This window comes from Carassius auratus, unplaced genomic scaffold (genome assembly GCF_003368295.1).
Source record: "Carassius auratus strain Wakin unplaced genomic scaffold, ASM336829v1 scaf_tig00214021, whole genome shotgun sequence".
Taxonomy (NCBI): domain Eukaryota; kingdom Metazoa; phylum Chordata; class Actinopteri; order Cypriniformes; family Cyprinidae; genus Carassius; species Carassius auratus.
The window spans coordinates 1,403,418-1,425,891 of record NW_020527496.1 but is presented as its reverse complement, the minus strand read 5'-3'; the positions used below and the strand labels follow the sequence as shown (position 1 = coordinate 1,425,891).

Below are 22,474 nucleotides of genomic sequence, written 5' to 3'. Positions count from 1 at the left end.
CAGTTTCCCACACAGTCTTTTCTCTGATGACGGGGAATCTGTCTGGCTGTCATGTGTCCATTGAAAACACTTCATAAGTGACGGCAGAGCAATCTTTGTCTGTTTCAGTTTTTGTGAAGCTGCTACATTTGCTACATTTGACAAACAATGTGATCAGATTGGGTCATGGTCTATAAATTTAAACAGATGTAGTGATTAGTGTTAATGTGTAATTTTCTTTATCATAAAAAACGACTAATAATGCAATCAATATCTGTACATTATATTTGCATTTCAGTCTGTTTGGATAGAAATACATACATAACTTCAGGGAACGAGGGTTACATACGTAACCAAGACGTTTCCTTTCAGTCGGTCACGTTCGACGTTACGAATGGGGTCCCTTACAAAACGCCACATGGCTGTCTTCCAGCGACCCGTGTGAGTGATAGCACCCTGTCGTGAGGCCAGCACGAGTGAGGGCCTATAGCTCGCACAGAAAACACTGGGTAGCATATTCCAGCTGGACATATTCTAGCAGGCTGCCTGCCCGTGGGGGGACTTACAGAAGGCAGGTATCTACCAAGGTGCTGAGGTACCCAGCCCGCAGGGTGGAAGTTTCAACGACAGACCTGGCAAGGGGCTTGCCAAGGGAAAGACACATGCTACGGAGAGACTTACTGTGGACATACACACGTGGGATTACCCAGAAAGGGGAATCACGACACATGGAGGCACCTAGTCCCACACATGGCTGACCAAGGGGCATGTACGCAAGTGTTGGACATCAACAGTGCTGGAGGACTGAGGAACTCACCTGAGGGGAATAGCGCACGCATCCAGTCCGCGGAGTGGAACAGAGATGCTCACAAGTCTCTGAGCTAGAGTCCAAGTCAAGTCTCAAGTCTCTGAGCTAGAGTCCAAGTCAAGTCTCAAGTCTCTGAGCTAGAGTCCAAGTCAAGTCTCAAGTCTCTGAGCTAGAGTCCAAGTCAAGTCTCAAGTCTCTGAGCTAGAGTCCAAGTCAAGTCTCAAGTCTCTTTATTATATTAAGTCTCTGGTAATAATAAATGTTGCATCACGTACAGCGACCCATCCAAGCTGCTTAGAACACTGCATAGCTATATATAAGGAATTCAAAGCATGTAATATGTTATTATGACAACTCTATTTATTAGCATACAATATCAACTTTGATTTTGGTATATAATCAGTGTAAACAGGCTATTGCAACATGACAAAAACACCAAGAATGCTTTACTTTTAAGTTAATATCTGCATTTTGCATTTATGGATTCAGTAATGGCCTTCTGTCTGTCCTGGCTGTATAGCTGCACACCTCTTGTCTGGCTTAAGAATGAACAAAGCTACGCTGACTTATGTTATTCATACAATACCTACTCACAAATAAACATCAAAAACAAAGCCGGCTGCAATGAATTTCTGTGCAAAACAGCTTTTACTACAAACACTTCAACACAAGAACATTGTTATCACACAAGAACATTTTGATAGAGAACCAAAAATATTTAAAGTAGATAAAATTAGAATAAATAAAATGGAAATGTCTACATACTATTACTACTGTAAACTTTGCAAATAGGACATCAGCCCCTTCAAGTCAATGAACAATAACAAAGTGGGCTGCAATGAATATCTGTGCAAAACGTCATGGCTCCGCTCCTACCCAATCAATGACAGAGGCACGCAGGTTTTTTTCCACTGGAGTACTCACGTGAAGGATGCGTTCACAACTAATAACTAATATCATCACGCTATAAAGGGTTGGCCTGCGCTGGGTGCGCCCCTCCCCCTATAACTCTTCTGTCTCGCGGAGGAGCTCATTTGTGTGCATCTGTATGAAACACGCGCTCTGAAACACGCATAGGAAAAAAGAGCGACAGAAAGAACGGCTCCCCTCCAGCCGTGACTCGGCTCCCATCGTTCATGTTTATGAGCCGTTCAAAAGAATCGGTTCGTTCGCGAACGTCACAACTCTAACAGCGAGCTCATCTGACGTTTACTAAAAATTAACATTGTTCACGAGTCCCGGAGCTCGAGTCCGAGTCGAGTCTGAAGTCTTTCGAGGACGAGTCTCAAGTCGAGTCTGAAGTCACTGTTTGTGCGACTTAAGTCGCACTCGAGTCCGAGTCTCAAACTCGAGTCCCCATCTCTGGAGTGGAATGGCGCAGCAAGCGGATTGACACAGAGCATGTCCTTACTGGCCCGAAGGGGCGAGTACCCGGGAGGACACGGACTCTACACGGAGATTATAAAATCTCGCGAATGTGTTAGGTGTCGCCCAGCCCGCAGCTCTACAGATGTCTGCTAGCGAGGCGCCATGCGCCAGCGACCAGGAGGAAACTACACTCCTAGTTGAGTGAGCTCTCACCCCTAGGGGGCATGGCAGGTCTCGAGTCTGATAAGCCAGGACAATAGCATCCACTATCCAGTGGGATAACCTCTGCTTGGAGACAGCCTTTCCCTTCTGCTGGCCTCCGTAACAGAAAAAGAGCTGGTCTGAGGTCCTAAGGAACCGAGTTCTGTCCACATAGGTGCGGAGCGCACGTACTGGACAGAGCAGCACCAGGGCTGGGTCTGCCTCCTCCAGGGGCAGCACTTGCAAGTTCACCACCTGATCCCTAAAAGGAGTGGTGGGAACTTTGGGCACGTACCCAGGCCGGGGTCTCAAGATAATGTGAGAGTTAGCCGGCCCGAATTCCAGGCACGCTTCGTCAACCGAAAATGCCTGCAGGTCCCCAACCCTCTTCACTGAAGCCAAAGCTGGTAGGAGTGCAGTTTTCAAAGATAAAAACTTTAGCTCTACTGAGAGCAAGGGTTCGAAGGGAGCTCTCTGCAGTACTGATAGAACCACTGCGAGGTCCCAAGAGGGGACTTGCTGAGGGCGAGGCGGATTGAGCCTCCTTGCTCCTCTCAGGAACCTGATGATCAGATCGTGCCTCCCAAGAGACTTACCTTCAACAGGGTCATGGTGAGCCAAAATGGCAGCCACATAGACCTTAAGGGTGGAAGGAGACAGCCTTCATTCCAACCCCTCCTGAAGAGAGGAAAGCACTGACCTAATCGGGCATTTCCAGGGGTCCTCACTCCGTGAAGAACACCAAGTGATGAAGAGGTTCCACTTCAAAGCATAGGCATGTCTGGTGGACATAGCTCTAGGTTAAGTGATGGTAGCTACCACCTGTGGTGGCAAGGTACCTAAACCTTCCGTGACCCGTCCAGAACCCACACATGTAGGTTCCACAGATCGGGACGTGGGTGCCAGTGGGTGCCCCGTCTCTGAGAAAGAAGGTCCTTCCTCAGAGGAATTGGCCAGGGAGGGGCTGTCGCGAGGAGTACAAGTTCGGGGAACCAGGTCCGGCTGGGCCAAAAAGGCTCAACCATGAGGACCTGCTCCTCATCCTCCCACACAACGTCTGTGCAAGAAGGCTCACTGGGGGAAACGCATACTTACGCAGGCCCAGCGGCCAGCTGTGTGCCAGGGCGTCCGTGCCGAGAGTGCCCTCGGTCAGGGAGTAAAACAACTGGCAGTGGGAATTTTCTGGAAAGGCAAACAGGTCTACCTGAGCGTCTCCGAAGTGTTCCCAAATCAGCTGAACCGGCTGGGGGTGGAGTCTCCATTCCCCGGGGCGAGACTGCTGCCGTGAGAGCTCGTCGGCTGCACGATTGAGCCTGCCCGGAATGTGAATGGCATGAAGCAACCTCAGATGCTTGTGACTCCACAGGAGGAGATAACGAGCGAGTTGCGACATGCGGCGGGAGCGTAGACCACCCTGACGGTTGATGAACGCTACGGTCGCAGTGTTGTCTGTACGGACCAGAACGTGCTTGTCCTTCAGCAGGGCCCTGAAGCGGTGCAAAGCAAGACGTACTGCTAGCAACTCGAGGCAATTGACATGCCACTGAAGTCGAGGTCCTGTCCAGGAGCCTGACGCAGCATGCCCGTTGCACATGGCACCCCAGCCCGTGGCAGAGGCATCTGTTGATACAACAACATGTCTGGACACCGGTTCTAGGGGCACGAGGGGTCCAACCACGGGGTGAAGTATCGGCGGCAGGCCGGAGTGATGGTCACTCGGAGCGTGCCCTGTTGCCATGCCCATCTCGGGACCCGGTCGTGAAGCCAGTGCTGAAGCGGTCTCATATGGAGTAGCCTGAGCGGTATTACCGGCGCCGCGGATGCCATATGCCCCAGGAGCCTCTGAAACAGTTTCAGTGGAACCGCTCTCTTGCCCTCGAATTGTCTCAGGCAATTCAGCAGTGACTGCGTGCGCTCGTTCGTAAGCTGCGCGAACATGGCGACCGAGTCTATTTCCATACCGAGAAAAGAGATCCTCTGCACAGGGGAGAGCTTGCTCTTTTCCCAGTTGACCTGAAGACCCAGTCGGGCGAGGTGTCTGAGCAACAGATCCCTGTGCTCGCACAACCGCTTTTGAGAGTGAGCTAGGATCAGCCAGTCATCAAGGTAGTTGAGGATAGGGACACCTTGTTCCCTGAGAGGAGCCAGGGCTCACTCCGCGACCTTCGTAAAGACTCAGGGAGACAGGGCCAACCCAAATGGGAGAACCTTGTACTGATATGCCTGCCCCTCGAAAGCAAACCGAAAAAACGGTGTGTGTCGAGGAAGAATGGAGACATGAATGTACACATCCTTTAGGTCGATCGCTGCAAACCAATCCATCGGACGAATGCATTCGAAAATGCGCTTGGGCGTTAGCATCTTGAACGGTAGCCTGTGCAGAGCTCGGTTCAAGGCACACAGGTCCAGGATTGGCCATAACACACCTGTCTTCTTGGGTACTATGAAGTAAGGGCTGTAGAAGCCGGACTTCATGTCGGCTGGAGGGACTGGCTCTATCGCGCCCTTTGCCAGCAGGGTCACGACCTCAGCGTGCATGACAGGGGCATCTTTGCCCACCATCGTCGCGTGGACACCCCGAAACCTGGGGGGACGCCGGGCGAACTGAATCGCGTAGCCGAGCCTGAGCATCCGGATGAGCCAGCGGGAAGGCCTGGGGAGCTCTAGCCAGCTCCCAGGAACCAAACCAGCGGGGTCAAGGGGACTACAGGCATACCCACAGTGGGGCAGCATGGTGGAGCAGACAGCCCCAGCATGGGAGGCATAGCGTCCCTTAGCGGGGGCAGAGTGCGGGCACTCGTCTGACTCCAAGTGGCAAAGAGGGCATGAGAAGGCGAAGCGTTCTTGAGCCGTCTTTGCATGGAAACTGGCAAGGGGAGAGGGGAACGAGAGCGGCGAGGAAGCACGTCGCCAGCTGTCGTTCGTGGCCTCTTGGGACCCGGAGGTAGAGGAAACAGCTCTTTTAGTGAAGGTTTGGGTACCACCGGCCGCAGGGTCATTGGCGGAACAAAAAGAAAACGAGAACAAAGGAGTAGTCCTGCTACCATCTCCTGATGAGCTGACGTCTCCAACTCCGGGTCGCCCGTCTCAGGAACGCCGCTTGGCCTGGCGTTTGGCAGGTTTAGGGGCAGAGACGGGTTGCGCAGCCCTTCTGCGGCCATCTCCTCGCTCAGCCGGGGTGAAGGCTGCTGCTGTGGCCGAGCGGGAGTGGAGGAGGCCGCAGGGGGGCACCCTCGGCGACGAGCAGGCTGAGGTTGCGCCGGCGGCGGGGTGGAAGCAGCAGTGGGCCGCCGGGGCAGGATGTGTCTGATGGCCTCAGACTGCTTCTGGGCGGCAGAGAACTGCTGGGCAAAGCTCTCTACCGTGTCGCCGAAGAGGTTATCCTGGGAGACCGGGGAGTTGAGGAGCTGAGCCCAATCATACTCCCTCATGTCTGCCAGGTTCAGCCATAGGTGGCGCTCCTGGACCACCAAAGTGGACATCACCTGACCCAAGGAGCGCGCAGTGACCTTCGTCGCCCGGAGAGCGAGGTCGGTAGCAGTGCGCGCCTCCTGCAAAACCCCTGGGTCAGCACCGCCCTCGTGCAGCTGCCGGAGCAGCTTGGCCTGATAGACCTGAAGTGAGGCCATGGCATGCAGGGCAGAAGCGGCCTGGCTCGCAGCTCTGTAAACCTTGGCCACAAGCGTGGATGAGAACTTACAGGCCTTGGAGGGCAGCTTGGGACCACCACGCCAAGCAGAGGCGCTCTGTGGACGCAGTTGCATCGCAACAGAACGCTCCACCGGGGGAATCCCAGCATACCCCTTGGCCGCCCCGCCATCGAGGGCAGTGAAGGCGGAGGAAGAACCAGAACGGTTTCGGGCAGTTAAAGGTGCCTTCCATGAACTATTTACTTCCTGGTGCACTTCCGGGAAGAAAGGAACCAGAGGGGGGTGCTGGCGATCCGCATGAGCAGCCCCCAGGAACCAGTCATCTAGCCTCGAGCACTCGGGACAGGGTGGAGGATTCCACTCAAGCCGGATGCTCTCCACTGCCCGGGAAAGCACGGCCGTCAGCTCGGGATCGGACTCAGACAACGCTGGCAATCCCGAGGGAGGCAACGCAGCCAAACCCTCATCTCCCGAGAACTCAAGCCAGCCTTGTAATGCGGCGATCAACATACGGTCCTCTTCGCGAGCCACGAAGAAGATGTCAGGAGCCTGAGAGGGTCCAGCAAACTCATCCAGGAACTCAATCGGCTGCGGCGTATGTGAGGGGGGGGTGGCCCGAGGAGGTTCGCTCGTCGGGGAAGCCCACACGGTAACCCTCAGATCACCCTGGCCACCAGCCGAAGTAGCCCTCTTACGAGAAGAAGAGCTAGAACGGGGTGTGGCAGAGGGGACACTATACCTTTTAAGGTTATCGAGTCTCGATCACAACGCCGAGATGGTCATGTCCCCGCAATGAGAACATGAGCCATCAACGAACGCAGTCTCAGCGTGCTGGAAGCCCAGACACGTGACACAGCGATCGTGACCGTCACGAGGAGCGATATTTCGACCGCACCCAGAAACAGACGGGCAAAATGACATATTTAAAAAGACAAGCTCTTGCTTATAAACACTCCGGTGATTGCAGCAAGCGATGTGCTCGGCTCCGAAGCGAAAGCTTGAATGCGAGTTGCTCGCGTTGCTCCTTATATACCCGCTCTGCGGGCCGGAGCTCGCGATGCAAATGCCGCAGACCAAGGTACTTTGTGTACCATTGGCTCATTTTGTACCACTCGAAGGTGATTGGGCTGTCGGGCGAGATCCCATTCGTAACGTCGAACGTGACCGACTGAAAGGGAACTATACATACCCTGTGACTCCCTGTTAGACAGCGTTGTTATTACAGTCAGTGAGTTGAAATGTTTGATCATTTAATATTTGCTGTTAGCCATCTGGGCATCAGAAATGCATGAAACTTAGCATGTTCCTAAAATGTAGGTTTCTTTATATGCACAAATGCTTTTTTGAGAAATTTGGCCTAACTAGTCGTAATAGGTCAGACCTACCTGTAACAACTATTCAATACTGTTAGCAAAAACATGAGGTTTCTTATAGCCTGTGTTTGGGAAAGTTACTTTCAAAATTAATGCATTATTGCATTACTTTACGAATAAATAAATAAAAAGTTACTAACTGACTAATTGCTTCACTTAGTTACACTTTACAGTGATGTGTTATGTTACTTTTGCCACCTATATAGGCTGGGCTTGCTTATTTACTTTTACTAATGAAAATAAAAACAAAAGTGATATTTTTGGCAACTGTAAAGGCCCTTTCACACCAAAAGCGAAATTACAGAGCCTTTGCCTTTGCACCTCACTCTCAGTTTCTCTCAAAATGGGGACAAGAAAGGTGTCAATTTGCACCGGAAATGAAGTGCATTTTATGGCAAAAAAGAAGACAATCTTCTTAATTTAATTCTTTGAATTGATTTGAAATATATATATCTTAAGTGTAATTACACTGGTTTCTAAATAGATAGGATAGGATTAGGATGCTTCAGTAATACTTTATTTTTATAAAGCATGCCACAGATGCTGTCACCATGGATGAACTTATAATGAAAAGGAACAAACCATCAACATAACTACACACACACACACACACGCACACACACACACACACACGTGCGCGCGCGGTCAGTACAACAAACTCATAGTTCAAATTTGATTAGTGTAAAGTAAATTATATTATACAGGCTAACACTTTAATGTCTGTCTATTGCAGGGACTGAGTGGTAATCCTGGTGACTCTGGCCCTGAAGGCCCCAGTGGACCTAAAGTAAGGATATTGCATCTCTCCGTTAGGATATGATGAGATATTATGAATGGTAAACATGAAAACAATATGATATGGAATGACAGTAAATTTTTTCCCAGGGTGAGCGAGGACCTAGTGGACCCACCGGACCTCAAGGGGACCCAGGGATGGGGTTTCCTGGTATGAAGGTAATCAAATGACACTCCTCAGCATTCTTTAATTCTTTAATTATACAATATATACAATATATACAACGATGTTATTAAACATTTCAAGCAATATTTTCTAGTGCTTATATAATTGTCATGCATGCAGTTTATAAACTTTTATATTAATTAAGAAACTGCACTGAATATTTGCACTTAAATTCATTTATAACACTGCACAACCGCTTAAGTGTATTGATTAAAATTAAGGAAAAACTTACTGAATTGTTTTTTTCTTTTATATACACATGTTCAAAAGGTTGGGCTCAATAAGATGTGTCACAGTTTCTACAAAAAGTAATAATCAGCACAACTATTTTCAACACTGATAATAATAAATGTTTCTTGAGTAGCAAATCAGTTTGAATTTAGAATGAGTTCTGAAGGATTGTGTGACACTTAAGACTGGAGTGATGATGCTAGAAATTCAACTTTGAATCACAGGAATAAATTAAATTATAAAATAAATTAAAAAAAATTTTTTCACAATATTTCTGTATTTACTGTATTTCATTTCAACTAAATGCAGTTTTGGTGAGCATAAGAGTAACTACAAACATCTCACCAAGTCTCAAACTTTCTATCTGTAGTGTATCAATATGCTATCATTGTATAATTATAATGGAATCATATTTATGTAAACGCCTTGTGTTTTGTAAGGGGGAGAAAGGTAGCCAAGGCAGACCTGGGCCGACTGGACCTGTTGGTTTCGGTGAGCCAGGAATGCCTGTAAGTGATACGTCAATAACCACTAGAGGAAGATACACATCCTCAATCATGAGTTTAACTGTAACAGGCAACTATCCGACATATTATTCCCTGGACATATACAATATACTTATATTTAATATCTGTTTGTCAGGGCCCACCAGGACCTCCAGGAGTTCAAGGCAACCAAGGGTTTCCTGGAGAGGGTTTACCAGGAACGAAGGCAAGACAAATAACAAATAAAAAAAATAAACCTCCATCTACATCCATTTATGAAAAAGAAGTGCACTGTATGTGTACTTGTAGTGTACTTACATTTTAAAAGTTTACTTTTATACAGTATTGCAGATTAATTAGATAAAAGGCCACTTCAGTGTACTTAGAGAGTATACATTCATGATTATATTTCTTAACACATTATCACAAATTAACACAAATTATTATGTTTTAATTATCTTTGTCGTGCTTCAAAGTAGCGCTTAATTTGATGTGCTGACTAACATACTAAAGTGTCACATGTATATTTAGTTCTCTTTCTTAGTTTTCCCTCCACTAGTTTGTTTTCTTGATTGTTAATTAGCTCTACATATATTCTGTTTCTCCCTCGTTGCACTCTAGTATTTTAGCTCTGTGTTCTCCTCTGTTCCTTTGTATGGTATTGTCTTTTGCGTATTTTTTACAGTTGATTTATTGTTGTTCCCTATCCTAGTGGATTTATAAAAAATATTGTCCATCATACTCTTTCGTCATGCACGTTGTATATTGTTGTTACAATCCCAAGACAGAATACCAGAACGGCATTGTGGCATTTTTCTTTTTTTGCTTCGTTCCTCTCCATTCCCAGATAGATCTGCCAGCCATCCAGCTCCTTTGCCTGGAGGCTAAGGAGGGCCACACCAGGGACTTTTTAGATCTGGCATGCCTTACTCACTTCCCTTGTGGGTAAGGCCTGCCTGCCAGAATAATTTTGCCGTGTGTGTGGAGAGGGTGCTTGTGATCCCACCGGCTCCACCGGGCTCACTTGTCCCTCCAGCTCCACCTTGGTCAGTCGTCAACCTTCCTCCACTACAGGACTTCACTCCTCCGGATTTACATCACCCCTCCATCCCTCTGACACTGTCAGGTACCTCCCTCCCTCAAGCTGCACCTTGGTCCTTGGTTACTCCGGCTCCACCGTGGTCTTCCGGATTGCCGCTTTCACCTCGCTTGCATGAGCCATCTGCTCCACTTTGGCCCTCCTGATGCTCTGTGTCACCCTGGCTCTGCGGCTCTCCATCTCTTGTCTCTGCCATGGGCTCCACCTCCACCAGCTTCATCTGTGTCAGTCGGCCCTCTAGATCTTCACCTGGCTCCACAGATTGTTTACTCCATCCTGACCCTATGAGCTCTGTAGTCTCCTTTTTGCCTGCCCCTTGTCCTCCTCCTGAACCCTCACCCTCCCTCCTCTGTAGGACTGCTCCATGGCACGAGAACAGTTCTCCCTGATTGCGTTCTACCTAGTAATTAAGCCCTGTGTTCTTGTGGATTTATTAAACTAAATTTTCCATCATACTCTTTTATTGTGCGTGTTGTACTTTGTTGTGACAATCCCAAGACAGAATACCAGACCATCTAAAAGAGTAGTTATTGCTACATTTTACTTTTTTTTTTCATACCTCTCCCATCCAGATGGATCTGACAGCTGTCCAGCTCCTTTGCCTGGAGCAGCAGGACCATTTACTGAAGGACCACACCAGGGACTTTTTAGATCTGGAGTGCTTTACTTACTTCCCTGGCGTGTAATAAACGTCTGTCAGCAAAAGTTCCCAAGAAGGATATCACCATGTTTGTGTCCTGACCTAGAGCACAGCCAGGCCAGCCATCACTACGCTACATGGGTAGTACACCAGAGCCCACTGCAAACAGTGACCCTGCATCCGCTGCGATCAATGAGTCTGTGCTAATAGATGCGACAGAGCCGAACATCACCCCAGAGCCCGAACTCAACGAAATGTCTGACCAGGTGCATGAGCCAGCAACAAAGAGTGTTGTTGTGGGAATTCTTGTTGAGATCAAGGGAGCTGATAGCTGACCTCGACCACAGTCCAGCTGCTGAGGGTGAGCTGCCATGGTCCTCTGAAAAATATTATGAGCAACTCAAAGTCATTTTTGATGTGGATTTGATAGACTGGTTTGGGGAGGTAATACCAAATTCTCTACTGGTTCTGCCCAGCTCCTGTTCTCCTGTGTTTCCTTCCAGCCTCCCTCTCCCACCTCCTCTCCTAAAACTATCCAGTTCCTCAACCTTGTCTCAAGTGGTTCCTGTCAGACCCTCAGCTCACCCTTAGTAAGTGCAATCTGAGCACTTTGAGTAACCTTGAGTCTGGCAGTCTCTAGCTCTGCCTTAGCGTAAGGATCCCCTGTCTCTGCCTCTGGCATTCGAGTCCTGGATTCCTTATCGGCTCTTTGACCCATCGGCTCTGCCTTGGCTACTAGCTCCCTCATCTCCACTGTGGCCTGTTATCCCACTGGCTCCCTCTTCCTTCTGGCTCTGCCTCGGTCAGTTGTCAACCTTCATCCACTTCACCTTCATCCTTTGTCATTCTGGCTCCACCGTGGCCTTCAGGATCTCTACCTCTGCCTCATCGCATGTGAAGTCTGCTCTGCCTTGGCCCTCCAGATCCTGAGCATAACCCTGGCTCTCTGTCTCTGCTGTGGGCTCCACCTCCACTAGCTCCATCACTGTCAGTCGGCCCCCTGGTGTCGTCGGCCAGCACCATGGCTCCTCCCACCATTGACTCCACTGTGGGCCGCCATCCTGGCTGCATTCTGGGTCTCTGCCTGGCCCTGGACCTAAGAGCTCTGCATTCTCCCTTTTGCCTACCCCTTGCCCTTTTTGTGGATTATTTGTTGTTGGATTGTTGTTCCCTTTCCCTGTGGATTTATTAAAAGGAATTCTCCATCCTAATCTTTCATCATGCACGTATGTTGCTGTGAAAATCCCATGACATAAAGCACACAGAACGTACTTGGTTATAATTTTAACTCTAGTGAGATATTTGATATAACATTTTTTACAAGTTAATATATCAATGATTTAATTTGCAACTTCACTTTATTATTACAAATATATTCATTCAGAATATTATTAATATATTATATCATATATATTATATAATATTAACATTTAAATACATGGCATACAAGTTTCGATAGAAATGACACTAAAGAATATTTAAATGCAGTTCAGTACATTCAATAGTACCATTGACCAATATTTCAAAGACAATAGAAGTAATTATGAAATTACATATAAGATGAGCCCTGCTTAAATGTGTCAAAAAGCACTCTAAAGTTTAGCTAATTGCATTTAATATAAATGTAATTTGTATTACATTTTCATTTAATTCCAATTTACATGTAATTAAGTGTAAAACATTACATTCAGTTCAAACTTACAGTAAGTAATTTATTTCTGTAATAAGCACTCTTACAAGGTTCTGCTCTTTAGCACTGATGTTACTGCATGAGCTCTATGCATTAATCATGTACTAAATAATGTAATGATGCACTGTTGTTCACCACATTTCAGGGTGACAGAGGATTTGAGGGTCCTAAGGGTGCACGTGGACCTCCTGGAATTAGCATTAAGGGTGATAAGGTATAGTAATCTCTCTCTCTCTCTAAAAAAAATAAATAAATTATTATTCCCCACTTCTCTCTCTCTCTAAAAAAAAAAAAAAAATTATATTCCTCACTTCTGTAGGGTAACACAGGGGAAAAAGGTTTACCTGGACTGATAGGATTTCCAGGAGTTGGGATCCAGGGTGAAAAGGCAAAGAGAAGTTCTTATTTATCCATAGGTTTCGCCCTGCATTATTTTATAGGAAATCATAGTACAGCCTTCACTGTGAATTTATGTTTTGTAATGGTATTTCTTGCTGCAGGGAGACCTGGGACTCATAGGACCACCTGGCCCTAGAGGCCCTCCTGGAGTCGGCATTGTGGGCACTAAGGTACATTGTGTGTGTGTGTGTGTGTGTGTGTGTTTGTTTGTTTTAGTGGTCTAGTTTAGTATTCTGATATTGAATGCACGCTATATTTAGGGAGAGTTCTGTGATACATTAGTTCACCCCAAAAAGAAACTCACTGTCATGTTGTTGCAAAACAGTGACGTTATTATTAACTAACATTTAATAATTCAAATAAAATCGTTTTTGGGGAATAAACTGAATTTAAATTGAATTTAAATTGTGAATTGAATTAAAACAAAAAGCTTTTTTTTAAAAAAAGAATTAGAAAAATTTCCCTGGCAACTAACAAAAAGAAATAATTTTAAGTTCTAAAATTACTAAAAATAAAACTGAATTAAAAATATTAAAGCTGACTAGAAATAAAAAATAATAAAACATATAACAAATGTGCTAAAACCTAATGAAATTAAATTAATTGAATTTCATTTGAACTTAACGCATTTAATAAAAACATAAATATAAATATAAAAATAAAAAGAATATTTTTGTGGTGAATTATTCCATTAAGGGCTTTATGTGATTGGGTTTGTTTTATGTAAATATACTGATCGCAGGGTGATCAGGGCTTTCCAGGAGAATCTGGATTGCAAGGTGAAAGAGGAATAGGAGAACCAGGACCAAAGGTATTTTGCAATTTTAATGTCCTTACAAACTAAATCAAATATTATTAGTTTGTTTCCGTATTTTCAATATACAGTATAACATCGACATGTTTTGTGTAATATCTATCTATTGATTGAATGATTTTAGGGAGAACCAGGCCCAGATGGTGCACCTGGTATTCCTGGTATCCCAGGTGAAGATGGATCCGTGGGTCCAAAGGTAGGACACAATGCCTTGGGTCACAGTTTTCTCACAATATGATTACCATTACATTTAAAATTTAACCAATGGATCAGCTTTAATAATAAATTAATTAAGTAATATGAAGTTATATGCTGTGATTTAAATGTCTACATATTTCTGGCCACTGTGACTATAACTGTAAATATAGGAAAGCCCCTAATAAAGCTGTGGGTTTTCATAACAGCGTGGACTGAATTCCTGTTTACATGTGTTTACTCACCCAGGTATCTCTGCCTTTTTTTCATTATGTTAGGGTGAGATGGGTTTACCTGGTGCTCGAGGTCCAGAGGGCTCACCTGGGAAAGGGATTCCTGGTGAGAAGGTACAATGACTCTCTGATGGGTTTCCTTTGTTACCTCAACTGTATAGATCAAGTTATAACTGACATTGAATGCAGCTCTTATAGTCAAACAATGATTCACAGTGTACAGTCACTGAGAGTCACACATTTCCAGAAACCGAAATTTGCCCTTTTTGGGCGACAATGACAATGTGCTTTACATTACAGTAAATAAACTCCTCTCTCTCTCATTTTAATTATTCATTCATTTATGTATTCATTCAATTTGAAAGTAATTAAATTGATCAAAATTTAAAGTAAAGACATTTGTATTGTTACAAAAGGATTTGTTTTCAAATAAAATCTGTTTTCAAAATTGATTTTATATATATATTGTTACGTTAATGAACGTTCTGTTTCCTTATTTGGTCTTCTTCCTGTTCTTGTTTTGTTAATTGATTAATCCCCACCTATCTCCAGTTCCATCATCATCACCTGTGTGCTTAAATACCCTGTCTGTTTAGTTCATCTTCGTCCGTGATTATTTGTAATATTGTCTATGTTAATGCTATATTGGTATATGTATATTTGTGAGTGTTAATCTGAGATTGTATTGTAAATGTAGTATATTGTCTGTAATCTCCTTCGTCATCCAGTAAACTCTTCATTTGTTCCAGATCCTCTTCTAGCACTTTATCCTTCATTAGCACACACACCTAATTGTAACAGAATCACGGAACAAAAACAGTGTAGTTTATTTAGCGGCGTTTTTTCTTTCTTTTATTTTTGTTTTCCTCCCTCTCCCGGAATGGCCATTCCAGCAGTCCATCTCCTATGCCTGGAGCAACTGGACCGTTCGCTGGTATGGTCATACCAGGGAACAGTCCCCGAGAGGATTTCGCCGCATTCGTGGAGTGGGTGCTGGAGAAAAATGGATCTTCATGGACCATGGATATCTCCAGCCCCACTCCCGACCCAGAGACCAGCCAGCCACCATCCCGCCGCATGGAGCTAGAGCCCACCCCAGCCGTAGAGCCCGAGCCAATCACCGAATGGGAGCCAGGACCTCAAGACCGCGACTGACCAGGTGTGTGAGCCGGCAACACCGTGAGTCGTGGGAGTCTTAGTGGATATTGAGGGCGTGGAGGAGAGCCCTGCCCACACTTCTGCGACTGAGGGTGAGCTGTTTTCAGTCTCGGGAAATGATATGGAGCAACTATTGGATCTAATGGACTGGTCTATGGAGGTAATTCCTGAATCCCCTGTTTTTCCGCTGGTTCCGTCCAGCCCTGATCCCCCTGTATACCCTCTCAGTCTCCCACTCCTACCTCATCCAGTCTGAATTTTCTGTTTCTCGGCTGGTTCCGCCGAGCTCTGAATTTTCTGTGTCTCCGCTGGTTCCGCCCAGCCTTGAATTTTCTGTTTCTCCTGTATTCCCTCCCAGCCTCCCTCTCCCACCTCCTCCTAGACCTCCCAGTTCCCCTGCTCCACTTCCGCTGGTTCTGTCCAGCCCTGATCCTCCTGTGTTTCCTCCCATCCTTCCTCTCTCTACTTCTCCTAGACCAGCCAGTTCCACGACCTCATCTCTGCTGGTGCCAGTCTGTCCCGCAGCTCACCCTCAGTCCGCGCCATCTCCGGATCCTCGGCTTCACCCTGGCTCTGCGGCTGCGCTGCTCCATCTTGGGCTCCTCACCCAACACTCCTCACTGGTGTCGTCAGCCCCTTCTCCACCATGGCTCCTCCCGCCATCGACTCCACCGTGGATCTCCGTCCTGGCTGGTCTCTGGAGGACCATCTGGCTCCTCCGGCTCCGGGCTCCTCCCTGGCTCCTCCCTCCATCCACTCCGCTCTGGTCCCTATCCATGCTCCCTCTTCACCTGCTCCTTGCCTGTTCCTCGCCCACCTCCAGAACAGCGGTATCCGCTGGTATTCCTTTTGCGGTTCGAGGATGCACTGTTCCGGGAGGGGGTGAACTGTTACGTTAATGAACTTTCTGTTTACTTATTTGGGCTTCTTCCTGTTCTTGTTTTGTTAATTGATTAATCCCCACCTGTCTCCAGTTCCAGTTCCGTCATGAGCACGTTGTCCTTTCATGGGGAAGTCATGGCCTAATGGTTAGAGAGTCGGACTCGCAATCGAAGGGTTGTGGGTTCGAGTCTCAGGCTGGCAGGAATTGTGGGTGGGGGGAGTGCATGTACAGTGCTCTCTCCACCTTCAATACCATGACTGAGGTGCCCTTGATCAAGGCATTGAACCCCCAACTGCTCCCTGGGCGCTGCAGCATAAATGGCTGCCCACTGATCCGTGTGTGTGTGTGTGTGTGTGTGTGCGTGGACTTTGGATTGGTTAAATGCAGAGCACGAATTCTGAGCATGAGTCACCATACTTGGCTGTATGTCACTTCACTTTCACTAAATCAGCATATTAGAAAAGTTTCATAAGTCAGGAAAGAATGGCTGCTGAAAAATATATATTTTAAAATGTAATTTGAAATATCACTGTCAAATAAATCCAACTTTGGTAAGCAAAAGAAATCTTTCAAACCATTAAAAATGTAATAGTATAATGATATTTTGATATGTTAAATTTTCCTTACAATTATCTATGTGGTAGTATTTGTGGACTGCATTTCTTTCCTGTTGGTTTTTATTGTAAAAAGCAATTGTATAAAATTTTACTGTAACCGTAATAAGATGTGAATTGCCACTGAGAAAGAGAAATGCATTTACTAAATTTGATTTGGGGGTAAAATTTGACCTGGAGATGTTTTTTAAATAAGTTTATCTAGGACAAAAAAAAGTTGAATAACGTCTCAAATACGGTCTCATCTGAATGTCCTGAAGGGGAAACTGTCACTGTAAATTGTGTTTGGGCATCTCTCCACAGGGGGACAGAGGGGACAGAGGACCGAGGGGTCTCCCAGGAAGTGCTGGAGCAGCAGGACCCCCTGGGGCCAAGGTGGGTGAGACAGTGACAGAGCTTCATAAAAGATCTTTAGGGTTTGGTTGTACACTTTGGTGGCTGCTCATAAACAGTCCTTTAACAGACATGCTGGGTTGCGAGAATATTAATCCATTAAACCCATAAACTATCCAAAATATATCTCTCACTGTCCACATTGTCTTATATACACTATAAACATGTTTAAAAAAATGGAAATAACAGATTTTCTTTCACGCATAGGGAGAACCAGGAAGTTTAGGTATGATGGGCTTACCTGGACCTCCAGGTCGAGGACTACCTGGTTCAAAGGTGAGTATATGTCTCACTAGTAGCAAATAGTGATAGATACTATTTACATAAGGTAAAAAAAAAGTAATATTTGTACTAAAGGTATCTGATCATTGGTGGATTAAGCTAGAGAAAATAGCCTTTGCCAGTTGGCTATTTGCATTCCAACCTTATGTTATATATTACTGTATGTATCGGACATATGTACAGTACATATCATTGTGTCGGTTGCATGTTTTTTGATAGGGTGAGCCAGGACCTGCAGGCCCCCAAGGTTCTGTTGGAGAGCCAGGTGTTGGGACTACAGGCCCTAAGGTTATAGTCTTAAAGACATATTAGTATGTGGTTTAATGGAAGTCGTTTTGCTCTAATAAAATCTATGGTGGCATTTTTCAGGGTGACAGAGGAAGTCCAGGACCAGTGGGGCCAGAAGGAATGAAGGGGGAGGGTTACCCCGGACCACAGGTGTGTAAAGGAGACAAAGACCTTGATAAGAACAACCCCCGAAAATAAAACCAGCAATAACTACACTTACAATATAATCTCAGGGGCTTCCAGGGTTGCCTGGGCCACCAGGTGAAGCTGGACCTGAAGGGCAAGGAATTCCTGGAGCAAAGGTATTTGTCGTTATGCAATTCACAATAAAAGATTACTCTGCGTTTTAGTAACTCAGTGAAGTCTAGTCTAGAATTTCAGCTAAACTTGTGTTGTTGTTGTTTCCAGGGAGACCGGGGCTTACCTGGAGTGACCGGCCCTTCAGGGCCTCCAGGAATTGGACTGATGGGACTAAAGGTTAAACAACACTTCTTAAAATAAAATGTGCATTGGCTCTGAATATATTCAACATTTATTAATGCATATTATATTTTTATAGGGTGCAGTTGGCCAGCCTGGTGCTCATGGTATTCCAGGACCTCCAGGAGAAGGAATTCAGGGTCCCAAGGTAAGGACCCGAGGCTTGAATGCCTTACTAAAGCTCTATCCGCTTGGACAACAAGCAGAACACTTAACCATACAGAATCATAGACCTTTAAATAAACATTTTGTCATCACAGGGAGATCCTGGGTTTCGAGGGCCCCCTGGCCCTAGAGGGCCTCCAGGTGATGGACTGCCAGGAGAGAAGGTACTAGATTGGCAAACACTGACTAACTGTATTACATGTCACTACATATAATACTTATGTTACTTATCAAATGCGATGAGAAATTTATTCTGATGGTTTCAGGGTGACAGGGGCCTAGCAGGCGAACGTGGGAGAAAAGGAGAGAGAGGAGAACATGGAATGCCTGGTCAAACAGGAGAAAAGGTAATATTTGATAACCCATTAGGCAAGGTTCACTTTAAGTTCATTCATGGTTTGCCGGATAGTGTTGTAGTTGAAATCGAATCATTTGAGTCTGAGACCTGTGTAGGTTGAGTCCAAGTCAAGGCTAAGACCAGACAAAGACCTAAAGATGGTCTGAATGGACCACAATCTGAAATTTATTAGTTCCCAAGACTGGAAAAGGTCATCAAATAAAAGACCTATTCGCACTGGATTAGTATAACCTGGTGACATAATAATTGTAGTAATCTTAATTCCATGCGAATCGGCCATGTCTGTAATTTGTAGAGTAAAAATTCTGTGTTTATATTAATTCTGTGCAAATCGGCATCTCTGCGATTCGGCAGGTTGTATATCAGTTTTCAAGGTTTTTGTTTCCTGTGTGCCTTTTTATCCATCTTTTGTGAAGAATGGAGCTGCGTTGGATTGTTTGATAGTATTTAGGGTGCTGTTATCATATCGCTACACCACACAATTTTCAGAAAGAGAAAGCTGAAAAATGTTTGAGGTTAATATGTTACAAATAAATCAAGCATGAAACTTGAGATATCATTCTAACCTGGCGAAATGTAAATGACACAGCACAATAAACTATATTTACCCATTTTGGCAACACTTTCTATGAAGCTTGTATTTATAATGCATTATAAGGGTATTCTTAATGCATTATTACGGAGCCCCACACATGACATGCAAGAAAAAATAAATAAATTGTGTGCACAATTTACTAATTCGTTGCCTCAATGTACTAAAATGTGCGCATGATTACTATTGCGCACTATTTATAAATCGAGTGAATGAAATAGTAAATTGAGGGAATGCAATATTAATCATGTGCACGTTTTAGTACTACTATTTTTTTTCCTGCATGTCATGTGCAGGGCTCCGTACATTATAATAAATGCATAATGCATTATAAAAAACATTATAATATGTTGTATCATCTCATGAATATTCATAAGAACAGTTTTAATAAATTATAATATTCACTTATTTGTTGTTATAGCTTTTAAGAGTATGATGATTTATAACACCATGAACATGTCGCATCCACTTTTACAATGGATTATCTTTCTCTTAGTTGTAATGTATTATAAGTCTCATATCTTGCCATTGTTCTGATGCTACTTTACTTAGAGCAGTAAAATACCACTTATAAGAAGTAATAATAATAATACAAATTATCATAAGCCATAAGATCAGATTTCAGATCAGATGAATCTGTGATATGACACATTTGCTTTGAACTATTTTTGTTATATTAGTTTGAATATTTTGATGGTACCCCTTAAGTGTATTTGCAAGTATATCATCTTATTCTACCATACTAGATTCTACCATTCTTGAGCATACTGATACTCTAATGAGACTTAGTTGGCATGTAGTGGCTTATAGTTGCTTATAGTCGATTTATTTAAGCGGACCATCAAAATAAAATGTAACCAAATAAAACAAAAATTATTGTAGTATTAAGCTCACATCAATTAATCAACATTGACTCCAGAGGAAACACTTTAATAACACTCAACATCTAACCACTCACAAGCTGAAGTAAGATACTGTGCAGATCTTAAACAATGTCAAGATATGATACTGTCCATTATACTGTAAATGAAGTAGATTTAATATAGTGTTTATTGTGTGTTATAAATAATCATACTCTTAAACGTATAACCACAAATACGTTAGTATTATGATGTATTATAATTGTTGTTATGATTGTGAATGAGTCCATGACAAGCCCATTAAAATATAGTCCTGGACACAGTCTTGAGTCCAAGTTCAGTTTTACATTTATCAGACGCTTTTATTGTAACATTTTTAAGCAACATTTTTTTTTTTTTTACCAGTGTATGTGTGTGTTCCCTGGGAATTGAACCTACAACCTTTTGCACTGCTAATGCAATACTCTTCCACTGAGCCACAGGAACTCAAGTTTTGAGTACTACAACACATGAAACACCATTAACCTTATAGCAAAGATTTTCAACCCTATACCTATTATTAACATATTGGCTTTTTATTAGTACTTTATAAAGCATATATTCTTCATGACCATATTCTATATCTCTAATCCTACCCCTGTAATAAAACATAACAACTACCTTACTAACTATTAATAAGCTAATTAGGGGTTTATTGAGGCAAAATTCATAGATAACTGTTTGTTAATAGCGAGGATTGGACCTGTAAAAATAAAGTGTGACCATTTTTAGAGAGGTTTTGTTGTGGACCACAAAAAGTCCACTGTCCAATATCAGTAGTGTAGCGATGCATGAAGTCACTTTCAAACCAAGAAGCTTTCTGTCACAAACCCTTGTAAAGAATGCAAATCTTGTACATGTAAAATTCCCAATCAAGTAGACTCCAACTGAAATAGCTGTATTTTGTCTATGAAAATATGGCGAACAACAATAAACATGACCACACCATTACACTAATGGAACCCCAATAGATTGTAGGCCACCTTTAATTCAGTATTTACCTAAACCTGAGGTTTCAGGATTATGTAGATTATACCTTAAAACTTGACTCTGTTAATAATAAAATTCAACTTAAATTACAGGGGAAACCAGGAGAGAAGGGAGAGCCCGGCCTATCTGTGAGTCAAAACACTTTTCTTCAAACATTTTTTTTCTGAACACTGACTGCTATTGTACAAATAACATACATTGAACTTGATCCCACAGCGAGACCAGGTGATCAGAATAATCCGGGAAATATGTGGTATATAACAGTCCCTATTATTCAAACTTAAATCTCTATATAGCTCCTGCATTAGGTGAAGTCAATTACTTTTTGTGCGTTTTCTCTCAGGATGTGATCTGAAATGCAGGACGAGTCCTCTGGAGCTGGTCTTTATCATTGACAGCTCACAGAGTATCGGTCCAGAGAACTTTGAGTTGGTGAAGGATTTCGTGAACACTCTGATCGATCACGTGTCCGTGAGCCATGAAGCCACGCGTGTTGGGGTGGTGCTCTTCAGTCACGTGGATCTGGTGGTGACCAGTCTACAACAGCTGTCCAACCGGGAAAGCATCAAAGCTGCCGTGCGCGAGATGCCGTACCTGGGTGAGGGCACCTTTACGGGCAGCGCCATCAGCCGGGCCACTCAGCTCTTCCGAGGAGCACGGCCGGGCGTAAGAAAGATTGCGGTCGTGTTGACAGACGGTCTGGCCGACAAGCGGGATTCAGTAAGGCTGAAAGACGCTGCGGAAGAGGCCCGCAATGCTGGGATTGAGATCTTCGTGGTTGGCATCATGAAGAGCAGCGATTCCCAGTATACAGAGTTTAAGAATGAGATGAACATTTTGGCATTTGATCCCGATGAAGATTATGTCTACTTGATTGATGACTTCATGAAACTGCACAGTATGTACACTTGGATTTCTTTTAGATATGATGTGATCGGCTAAATATTTTTTAGCTAACTTACTGTGAACTTTCAGCACTGGAGAGTAAACTGCTGAGTCAGATCTGTGAGAGTGATGATGGACCGCTCTTCAGCCCGAACGGCAAACCATTCCCTCCATTGGGTCCTGAGCCAGTTCCAGAAAGAACTGAGGCTCCCACCAGGAACGATTTCATCACAGAGGGCAAAGAGGTCTCTCTTTTTTTCTATACATCTAACTAAAAAAGTAATAAATTCTGATTTACTGTAGCAAATAAAACTATATACTATATAAACTCATAAACAAAATAAACTCAAATATAAAGTGC

At 44.4% G+C, this 22,474-nt stretch overlaps 1 protein-coding gene across 1 annotated transcript in view; it reads left to right on the top strand.

Moving 5' to 3' along the window:
• Nucleotides 1-22,474, top strand: part of LOC113090827 (collagen alpha-1(XXVIII) chain-like) — a 29,630-nt gene that overhangs the window by 4,970 nt on the left and 2,186 nt on the right. The window contains exons 10-32 of the mRNA XM_026256438.1: nucleotides 8,113-8,166; nucleotides 8,265-8,333; nucleotides 9,012-9,080; nucleotides 9,214-9,282; nucleotides 12,631-12,699; nucleotides 12,805-12,873; nucleotides 12,986-13,054; nucleotides 13,627-13,695; nucleotides 13,823-13,894; nucleotides 14,172-14,240; nucleotides 17,085-17,156; nucleotides 17,382-17,450; nucleotides 17,676-17,744; nucleotides 17,826-17,894; nucleotides 17,978-18,046; nucleotides 18,153-18,221; nucleotides 18,304-18,372; nucleotides 18,485-18,553; nucleotides 18,656-18,736; nucleotides 21,321-21,356; nucleotides 21,445-21,481; nucleotides 21,572-22,126; nucleotides 22,204-22,358. Coding sequence (XP_026112223.1) covers nucleotides 8,113-8,166; nucleotides 8,265-8,333; nucleotides 9,012-9,080; nucleotides 9,214-9,282; nucleotides 12,631-12,699; nucleotides 12,805-12,873; nucleotides 12,986-13,054; nucleotides 13,627-13,695; nucleotides 13,823-13,894; nucleotides 14,172-14,240; nucleotides 17,085-17,156; nucleotides 17,382-17,450; nucleotides 17,676-17,744; nucleotides 17,826-17,894; nucleotides 17,978-18,046; nucleotides 18,153-18,221; nucleotides 18,304-18,372; nucleotides 18,485-18,553; nucleotides 18,656-18,736; nucleotides 21,321-21,356; nucleotides 21,445-21,481; nucleotides 21,572-22,126; nucleotides 22,204-22,358 — 2,097 coding nt within the window. The remainder of the gene's footprint in view (nucleotides 1-8,112; nucleotides 8,167-8,264; nucleotides 8,334-9,011; nucleotides 9,081-9,213; nucleotides 9,283-12,630; nucleotides 12,700-12,804; nucleotides 12,874-12,985; nucleotides 13,055-13,626; nucleotides 13,696-13,822; nucleotides 13,895-14,171; nucleotides 14,241-17,084; nucleotides 17,157-17,381; nucleotides 17,451-17,675; nucleotides 17,745-17,825; nucleotides 17,895-17,977; nucleotides 18,047-18,152; nucleotides 18,222-18,303; nucleotides 18,373-18,484; nucleotides 18,554-18,655; nucleotides 18,737-21,320; nucleotides 21,357-21,444; nucleotides 21,482-21,571; nucleotides 22,127-22,203; nucleotides 22,359-22,474) is intronic.